The following is a 9,791-nucleotide window of genomic DNA, read 5'->3' on the forward strand; positions in this document are numbered from 1 at the left end:
AGTTGTAAAGTTAGAAATTTGTGTGTGATGATGTAGGTAATGATATATTTTATTTTTTGGATTATGTGTAATGAAACTCTATAAATAGATCTCTCATTTGTGAAGAAAATCACAATTGAGTAGAGACAAAAATATTATAAAGTGTGTTGGTTGGTAAATTTTGAGAGTTTGAGATTTTTACTTTTTACCATAAATTTTTACTTTTTCACAACAATTATTACAATTTTCTATTCTAATCATTTTAAATAATATAAGTCGATATATAAAATAATATAAGTCGATATATAAAATATCGGTTAGTATAATTTATTTAAACGAGAAAAGGATTTAATATTTATTTATTTGAATACTGATTAATTGGGTAGGGGCCTTGTTAACTTTCCCTCACTCCAATAACCCATCGAATCATTTAAGATTAGATTTCTGGATTTTCTGATTCTCCTTGAAAATAAATAGATTTTATTAGTAGACAACTACTGGCTTGGACAAGTATAGAAAATTATTTTAACATCCTCCGATTATAAGTTTTCAAGGAGATAAACAATTAAAATATTAGTGATTTACAAAATAATCTAAAGCTGACTGAATTTAGGTGACTATTTAAAAGAGATCAGCCCCAACATATTCTCAAAGAAAATCGATCTCTCAAGATATCTCGTACTAAATCAGCCAAGTTTTCAAGTATCAATAAATGCATAATAGTCGACTCTGAAGAATTCATCAATATTAATTAAAAGGTTAAAATTACACGCTTCAATCGGAGTGATACTCACGGGAAATCTAGGGTCCGATCCCAACGAGCGTCACTAGTTCAGACGTGGGCTTTAAGATGACCCTGAGCCTGAAATCAAGAAAAAGACTGTTAAGAGGGGGTCAGGAGGGTGTCCTGGCGTAGCCCCTCCGACGCTCAAGTCAGTGACTGAGGATATATGGGGGGAGCAGCTAAGGGTACTGCTGAAAACAATATAATGAATCCTTTATCATACGCTCAAACCTGGTATTTATAGGAGAATACCTGGGCTTGTCATGGGCCAGTCACCTGTGGGCCTTAGAGATGGGCCGAGAGTTTGGGCCAGATCTTGATGGGTTTATCCCTGGAGTATCACGGACTAATTAAATCAGATGAATATTATCTTCACATAACAACACCTTAAGTATCAAAACCCATGCACATTGCATGTCAGTACTATTTCTAGATAGAACGGTGACACATGACTGCAAAATGTCATTTTAGTAATGGATAAATTTGATTCAAACAGAGTCTTTCATATATAAACATTGATTAGGACAAGTTTTTGAAATTATCGTACTCTACACTCTTACTTCGAACAAGCCACTGAATACTAAGTCTATGAAGCCCTGTTACTGAAGAACTATTGAAGCACACTTCAAATTTTATTCGACAATCGTGATGATCAATTTGTATAAAAAGTATATTTTTCAGAACTACTTGTAAACTAACAGAAAGAGTACCTCTGATCATATTCTTAAGTTGAGTGCTAGCTAAAGAGTTTCAATAGATCAAATATAAACTTTGGTGAAGTGAGCTAAACTGATTTGGATAACATTCAAGAGTTGTTCACCCAATTAAATCATTAATTTAATTTAATAGAATTAAACTATATATATTATTTCATACAAAATAAATTTAACAAGAATTTAATTTATATAATTATTTTAAAAAATTACCCTCTAATTAAATTTTTGTTGATATTTAATTTTTTAACTCAAGCTAATAATTAATTTATCATTAAATTTATCTATCGGGTGATTTTGGTCTAATTTGATTTCATAGTGTGTTTTTTAAAATTTTAATAGTAATAAACTTTGCATGGATTAATTGATTGTTAAAAAAAAATATTTAATTATTATTTATATTGGTCTTGTTGTTAGTAATTAATTCAGCAAATCAAATTTGAGGATGTGTTTTTTGCAGAAGAACTTGTTGCAGAAGAAGCCCAAGTTGCTGGTCAAAATCCGGTACAAATTTAATGAATACAAAAGAAAAAAAAAGGCAGTAAACGACGCCGTTTGATAAACAGAAGGTGAGAAGCTGTGCTGTCTATATATTCGTGTATTTTCAATCTGGTATATATTAATAGCGAGTTAATAGAATAACAACATTGCGAATTGTTTCAGTGGAGAAAGGGACCATGGACTCAAGGGACATCGACAAAAATTTCAGTCATGATCTGAAGCTGATGGTAATGGCAGGGTCAGCACAATATTGCCAGTGTGAAATCAAGGAAAACAAACATGCACACAACGTTTGTTCTTAAGCAGTAAAAATATACAAAATAATTGCAAAAAGGGACTTCCTGAAATGCAGCTAGCTGCTGTTTGATTCCTGAGAGTCAGACCATAGCATCAGAGTTGCAAGGAGTGACAACGTAGCAGTTTCAACTCGTAGTCGATGTGGGCCAAGGCCTACGGCAAACGCACCAGCCTCCATCATGGCATTCAACTCCTCACTGGTGAAATCTGAATAGACAAGGCTATGAGAATTGTGAGCACCCAAAACAAGAACATGACTTTAGCCCAAAACCGTGCAATTTAAAATTGATCGAGGTAGCACCAGTTATAGAGAATTGGGGGAGACAAATTGAGGTGGAGTGCAACATTAATCGAAAAAAGGCACCAAAACATGTTCTAGGAAAAATGATGGAGCCACTATTGATGTTCATGATAGAGGAAGAGATCATAAGGATAATTATGTAGAAAGGTTACTAGAGGAAATTTGTGCTGTTTCACTTAACTTCTGAATCTACCCTAGGTAAAAATGAGGACCACGTGTCCTGGAAATGGCAACGTACGTTTTTGTTTATGACGTAGTTGTAACATAGTCTAATGACAAATTTGCTTTCATAGGCATATATATGCTATGAAGGTAGCTTTGAACAAACTAAATGACGTAGAACTGATGAAATACTGAGGATGTACCAATCAGAACAGTAGAAGATGAGATAATTACTTTATTTTCAAGAAGGTAGAAAGGGGGCATGGTCAGGGAGTGAACTCTACTAACCTCCTTCTGGACCAATGATCATGACTCCAGCAGGTTCCCTTTTTAAGGAATTCAGTGTACATAAAATAGGAGTAGCCTCTGCGACAGCCACAAAAGATAATTTGACCTGCGCTACCTAAAGGGAAGATAAAGAAAACCACATTAACCACCACATGAAACAGAAGGGTAGATGTGAAGTCTAAAACTCTGTGCAACAGAATGAAAAACCAAATTTCATCAGGGGCAGTGCACAAGAAGTGCTTACAAATGGTAGAAGTTCCCTAACTTCCACAGGAGGCTTCAAAATCATTTCATGTAAACGTTGACCTGAAAGAAAGGTGGTATCAAAAACTATAAAATATAAATTTTCTTTATCCTGATAATAATTTCAAATGATTCAACAGGGGGAAATGTTGAATGCAAGTTAAAAAGAATGCTAAGTACATTGTTTAGACGCAGCTAGAATAACTCGTTGCAATCTGTCCACTCGATTTTCTGATATTGAATGAGAATGCTTAGTCAGCAAAGGTGTTACACTAGATGCTCCCAGCTCCTGAAATGCATGAGAAGGAACAAGAGGAAATCATGAATGAAACCAAAGGACACACATATATGATGAATATTACAATCACAAACAACTGAAAATCCACCGTGCATTTCTCCACAAGCCAATCAGCTCGGCCTCCCTTCAAAGTGCCTTCACATTAACAAGATAGACAAGTCATATAACCTAAACATGTGATTCATGAAGGATCAAACTTTTTCAACACACCAAAAGCTGCAAAAACATGCCACTGCGTTGTTATAGGGGAAACCAATTTTGGGTCCTCCAGTGCTTCAAACTCTACACCTCCTCGTTTAATATCCTTTATGTACCCTTCAATCAGTTGTCCCTTTCCATCAAATAGCTCTACCCTTGCAAAAACACATATTTTCATTGTAAAAATCACATACAAAGAATCTGTAATGCTATGTTTGTGGTTGCTACAATGCTTATGCACTATATTACACTAGATAAGACTATATATATGGGCTGGTCGGAACTAAGCAGATAAATGGCACTCGTGGAACAATTGCCTTCTTCAGTACATTTTTGAATTTCACTAACAAGTTACAAGGACACGGAAGAATGCATTATTTATGAAGCACAATAAAATTCATACCTATCATTGATGTTTAACCTGAGAACTTTAGTCATGTGCCAGAATTCGTCCCCTTCCACACGTACAAACCCACCCTGCAAACTAACACAAACCCTAGAAAAGCAAGTTCCTCAAATATGCCAATTGTTGGCCACAAAACATACAAATGGAGGCAGGAGTAGCAAACAAACCTTGTGAGGAGGTAGGGTTTGAGAGAAAAAGCGTGGGAGACGGCCGCGAGACTGGTTCGAAGTATCGGAAGCTGAAGATGAGAATGCTCGAAAATCCAAGCCCTTCCTCTGGAACTGCAACAATGTGCGGCTCGCTGTCATGATTAGCCTTCGATTCCAAACCAATTTTCCCGCAGAGAATCTCATTCCTTCCGCCGCCATCGCTCCAAACCGCGGGACAATTAGGAAGAGGATTTTCTGAAACTTTAGCAGCGTATGGACCGGCACCAAGAGAACGATTAAACGCCAACTGTAAATATTCATTTGATATTTATTTTTATTATTGTTAATTTTATTTTTTGAGAATCATTTGATATATATTTTATTATATATTATTACTGGATGATTTTCCTTAAATTTAAATTTTAGAATCTTGAATTTAAATCTGATTTTTTTATTTTAATCCCTAATATAAAGAGAGATCGAACTCTTGTCATTTTCACGAGGAATACGAGTGAAAACCAATTAACCATGATTTCAATTAAATCCGATTTGGATAATTGTTGTAAAGTATGGAGTAGATGAAATTTTGAAAAAGAATTGCTTTGAGTATCAACCATATCACAAAATTCACAAAACATTGATTCACAGCCAAAGTGTTGCCCACCATTTACAACTCCTTCCTGAAAAACGGTGACCCAAAAAACGAACTCGAAAAGGTCCCTCCTCCATTAGGGAAAAGAGTAAGAAAACATATCAAGAAAAGTACGCAACCCCAAGCAAAACGATCGTCCCCTAACGGTGTAATCTCGTCCTTCGCAGGAACCTCCTCTCCTCCCCGAAAGAAAGTTGCGAACAGTCCCCATGCTAGACACAGAACACTTCCACTTAACCCACCGATGGCTAGGAGCAAGGATGTTGCGAAAGTTAACACGTTAGCGGTGCTTCTTCCGAACATGGCTTGAGCTATACGACCTCCTTCTAGTCTTCCACACGGGAGCAGGTTCAGAGTGGTCACCACCATGCCTAAACAAGAAAACAATACGTTTTATTGTCCTGTTCACGTAGGCAGCGTGAAAAAGTGAACAGATCAAAAGAAGTGAGAACTCTTGAAACGGTAAATTCAGATACTGAAAATTTTAGAACTTTGAAGCTGCTTAAGATCAGAAGCCCGGATATACGCGCATAAAAACGTTTATAACCAAAGACAGATCTAATGATAACGATATGACTCGAGAACTATGCATAAAAAAGAAAATTCACCATACACCATACTAGCACGAGATTATGATTTCGACAAAAGGATTGGCTTACCTAAGAGACCAGCAAAAGCAAGGGGGTCGACAGGGACTCCTACACCTTCAACTGCATATGGTAACACATTACCAAGATCGTCGGTGTAGGGCCCAATCACATATTGGATGAAGGAAAGAAGAGGATTATTGTAAAAGAATTGAGGTCGAATGTACCTGAAAGCAGCGGAAACGTGAGTCTCATAGAGGAAACAACATAACGGACCACATGACCCAGATGAATGGACAAATGATTACTTACAATGCATTGTCACCCCCGTTGAAGCTACCATCAGCTACAAAAGCAGAAATTGCAAGAACTAAGGAAGTCAGATATGCGCTGGCCGTTCTTGCTACTGGTATGTCAAACAGAGCTTTCTTGTTAGGCAGTAATGATTCATAGTTATTCATGACGCCGAGGCATCCAGTCCAGTTAGATGGGACAAGAAACGAGGGACTCAGTTTTACACCATACCGGGCTGCTGTTACTCGTGTTGCTATCTAACATTCAGAAACCAAAGTAAAATTAACAAATGGAAGGGGGAAGAAGAAAGGAAGTTTTTAAAATAAATAAATTCAAACAATTTGCGAAACAATTTAGATCAACTATTTTCATAAAACAGTTGTGAAGCGATTATGCAAAGTAATGGCGCAAAGCGCCTGTCCATGAATGGACAAGCCCATGGATCCAGGGTACGGCACAAATGAATACTAAAGGCTACTAGTATTTTGGACTACTAGAATTCAACAGCAAGATAGCCTTGAGCACTTTTTGACGGATAACCATCACCAGGCTACTCCCCCCTATTTTTGGAATGCGTGCCAAATTGAAAAAATGTAGAAATTCCTAGGAAATAGACATATGCTCATGTGTCTCACAACATAACTAGAAACTGACACTGGAAATTCCTGCAACTTCTAAATATGAAAACATTACAAGAACTCAGAAAATTGATACCAAACTAAGGTTACGCCTCTTGTCGCTTAAATCTGTCCCTAATTGCTTTGAAACTGGTTAGGAGGACATCCCTACACCAACTTTAAGAGAAGTAAAGTTGAATATACTGCATGCCTTAGCAGTCAAGTAATAAAGATTTGTCTCACTTGGTCGTGACATGAATAGGCAACAACTGATGAAATTACCTATAACATGTGAGATAACAGTCAATTATATACAAGAAATATACTTCCACGCGAGGAAAGACTACATCTGCTGCTTTAAAAGATTCAAAATATTACCTACACGTTTCACGTTTATCAAAACTACAAGACATGTCTTTAAATGTCATTGATAAGAGTGAACAAATACACTGCATACCTCAGAAACTGCCAAAATAGCAAAAAATCCACCAAAGAGGGGTACGAAGTTAGCTAGGTAGTCATCAATGGTGGCATCTGGTTTGAGGAAAAGGCCACTAGTCAAAGCAACAGTCCCAAAAGTTGTGACAGCCAAAGATATAGAACTAATGTAACCCCAAGGAGTACTTAGTTTTGTATACTCAAATTGGAGATCGATCTCGGATTTGGGTTGCACGACGCATGCCTACAAGAGAAGAACGTAAATATGGAAACAAGTTTAAACAGAATCCATGAAGTTCAATGCCTGCCTTATGTTCGAGAAGTATCATAGAACTTAAACGAATGATTCTCAGGATTCTGGATCACGTGAGAACAGCCAACAGCAGATCATCGCCTTTAATTAAACTAAGGGCACTTCACGTTCTTCCAATTAAAGAACAGCTAGCAAGTTGACGCAATTACTCGAGATAACACTTTAACCAACAGGGGAGGAAGGAAAGTGTTTCAAAACAAAGGTTGAATAAGACATAAAGTAATCAAAATGGTAATAATTTTATCAAATTTACCTCAAGATTTAGCGTTTAAGAAGCAGGTCGTTGGAATAAGAAAACCTATTCCACCCATAATTTTTTAAACTAAAGTAAAATCATAAAATGGACACAAGCTAGTAAACAAATACCTGCTTGGTGATATCGTTTGCTTTTTCCTCCATAAACCATACAACAACCTCCCTCCCCGCAGCTTCTGAGAGCTTCTTCTCTAATTTAGGTATTGCTTCTTCGATCGGTTTCCTCAAATTTCCAATAAAAATCCCACCATCCCCAAACCTTCTAACATCTGTCGCGAAAAAGGTATCGAACCCGAAACAGCTTCTCAACTGCATTATGCAATTTACAAAAAATTGCATACATTCATCAAAATGTCAGGTAAACCAAATTTTCTACGTCAAGACATGAAAATTAACAGAAAATACAAAAAAAAAAAAAACGCATAAAAAAATTATACGCCAGCGAGATAATAAAACAATAACAGAAATCTAACCTTGTTGAGATCAAGAGCCTTGAAAGTCTCCTCTGCTTTCTCCAACCTTTCTTGCTCTTTCGACAAATTGGCACGAACCAAATTTTTGAAGAAGCTTACAAAGGGATTGCCACTTCTTTCTCTATTAAGCTCCTGAAGCTTCCTTTCAGTCCTTCTCTTCTCAAGCTTTATCGCAGCCTCAATAGAAGGATTCCCCATGAAATTTTTGAACGCCTCGTCTTGTTTCCAATCCACTTCTTGTAGCTTTCCTTTCTCGTTTTCCACATACCCCGCAGCCTCACCTTCATTCTTAGCATTCCCGAACCCATCCTCGATATGTACATCTTTCTTACCATTGTCAGCTCCCTCTTCTTTCGGCTCCTCCACCGCCACAGATGAGGAAGGGGACTCGTTTTTCTCCTCAGCTTTCAGGCAAAAATTCAATCTTTTCCCCGAAAACTTCAACCTATGGCCAAAAGGACTTCTGGAAAGTCGACAAAGGGACGGCCCATGAAGCGTATAACTTTTTTCGAGAGTCCGCGAAGAAGGGCATGAAACAGAAGAGAAGAGAGTGGTCGCCATTGAAATGCGAAGAAATCTGCTTGGCACGCGAAACGAACAGGTGAATACATGGTGAAATTATAGCGATCCATACGTGTATTTTTCGTAGAAGAGTGGAGCTTGTCTAGAATGTTGGAGGAATTTCCAGAGCGACGTCGAGTTACCCCACCCATTGGGACAGTTGGCGACTAGTCACCACAGAATTGGATAAAATATGTGTTTTCTTTGGTTGGGTCGATTTTATGACATGTAATAAATAATAACGTGATTATTGTGATTGTATAATTATTTTTTATATTTAATATAAAGGGCAATTGTGATAGATATAAAAGCCCACAAAACATTTTCAACTCAAAATTTTATTTTAAAATAATATAATTTTTGCATCAAATACAATATTCATCTCTAATTCATTTATTTCAAATCTTATTATAAAAAAGAATATTCTTTTTTATTTGATTTATTTATTTTTTCTTATTTGTTATTAAATGTGTATTTTTAAATTTAGTGATATAATTATAAATACATTTCATATTTGATATAATTAATATTATATTAGCAATAATTACAATAATATTACTAAAACGATTAATTTAATTATTTTAAATATATTATTCGAATCTATATTATACTAATTGAAATAGAAATTATTAAAACTGATGAAATAAAATTAATACATGACATTAAATTAAATAGCATATTACAAATATAACTTCGAATATTTGAACGACCATATTCATTCCATAAATTATCGATTAAAGCATTTCGTAATGCATAGTAATCGTCTTTGTCTTTTATATTTTTATATCAAGCGAGAAATTCTCGAAATCTGATTTGTTCATTGACAGTCATTTCTATAATTGAAATCGATGCTTCCCTAGCATCTTGAATTGGTGCACTAATATCACGTTCATATTTGATTATCATATTGTACACTATAATACATGATTTCATTATATCATTCAAATGATTTTTCTTCAAAACACGTGCTGGAGATGCCATAATCGTAAATCATGATTGAAGAACGCTAAATGCACGCTCCACATTTTTCCTGCATGACTCTTGTTTCATCGCAAAATACTGCTTCTTTGGACCACGCGCATCATGGATAGTTTGCACAATAGTTGACCATTTTTTTGATAGATACTATCAACTAAATAATATGACAAAGTATTTAACGATGCAAGATAAAAATTTCACTAAAGGATTCAAGTTTGTTCATGTTTGGCCTATAATGAAATATATGGAGAAATTTTCGGCCAACGATAGTGCGTCAATACCAATATCCAAATAACATGTCACA

General features: G+C 35.9%; 2 protein-coding genes across 3 annotated transcripts; both read right to left on the bottom strand.

The window, feature by feature from the left end:
- Positions 1-2,110: 2,110 nt before the first annotated feature.
- LOC140841902 (uncharacterized) lies at positions 2,111-4,624 on the bottom strand. 2 transcript variants are annotated; one of them, XM_073209632.1, is made up of 8 exons: positions 4,338-4,624; positions 4,168-4,241; positions 3,777-3,919; positions 3,655-3,701; positions 3,449-3,557; positions 3,270-3,331; positions 3,026-3,140; positions 2,111-2,481 (listed from the first exon to the last, which is right to left on the bottom strand). In XM_073209632.1, exons 1-8 carry the CDS (start codon positions 4,536-4,538, stop codon positions 2,330-2,332), a joined length of 903 nt encoding a protein of 300 aa, XP_073065733.1. In that variant the 5' UTR covers positions 4,539-4,624; the 3' UTR covers positions 2,111-2,329. The 2 variants fall into 2 exon arrangements, with proteins under 2 accessions (XP_073065733.1, XP_073065732.1); XM_073209631.1 differs by having other exon boundaries at positions 3,631-3,701.
- Positions 4,625-4,935: 311 nt separating this feature from the next.
- Positions 4,936-8,656, bottom strand: LOC140841903 (probable zinc metallopeptidase EGY3, chloroplastic). Its single transcript, XM_073209633.1, has 6 exons — positions 7,949-8,656; positions 7,587-7,784; positions 6,927-7,151; positions 5,871-6,109; positions 5,631-5,785; positions 4,936-5,342 (listed from the first exon to the last, which is right to left on the bottom strand). Exons 1-6 carry the CDS (start codon positions 8,507-8,509, stop codon positions 4,987-4,989), a joined length of 1,734 nt encoding a protein of 577 aa, XP_073065734.1. The 5' UTR covers positions 8,510-8,656; the 3' UTR covers positions 4,936-4,986.
- Between the last annotated feature and the right edge of the window lie 1,135 nt (positions 8,657-9,791).

The sequence above is a fragment of the Primulina eburnea genome, chromosome 9 (genome assembly GCF_022965805.1).
Source record: "Primulina eburnea isolate SZY01 chromosome 9, ASM2296580v1, whole genome shotgun sequence".
Classification (NCBI taxonomy): Eukaryota; Viridiplantae; Streptophyta; class Magnoliopsida; order Lamiales; family Gesneriaceae; genus Primulina; species Primulina eburnea.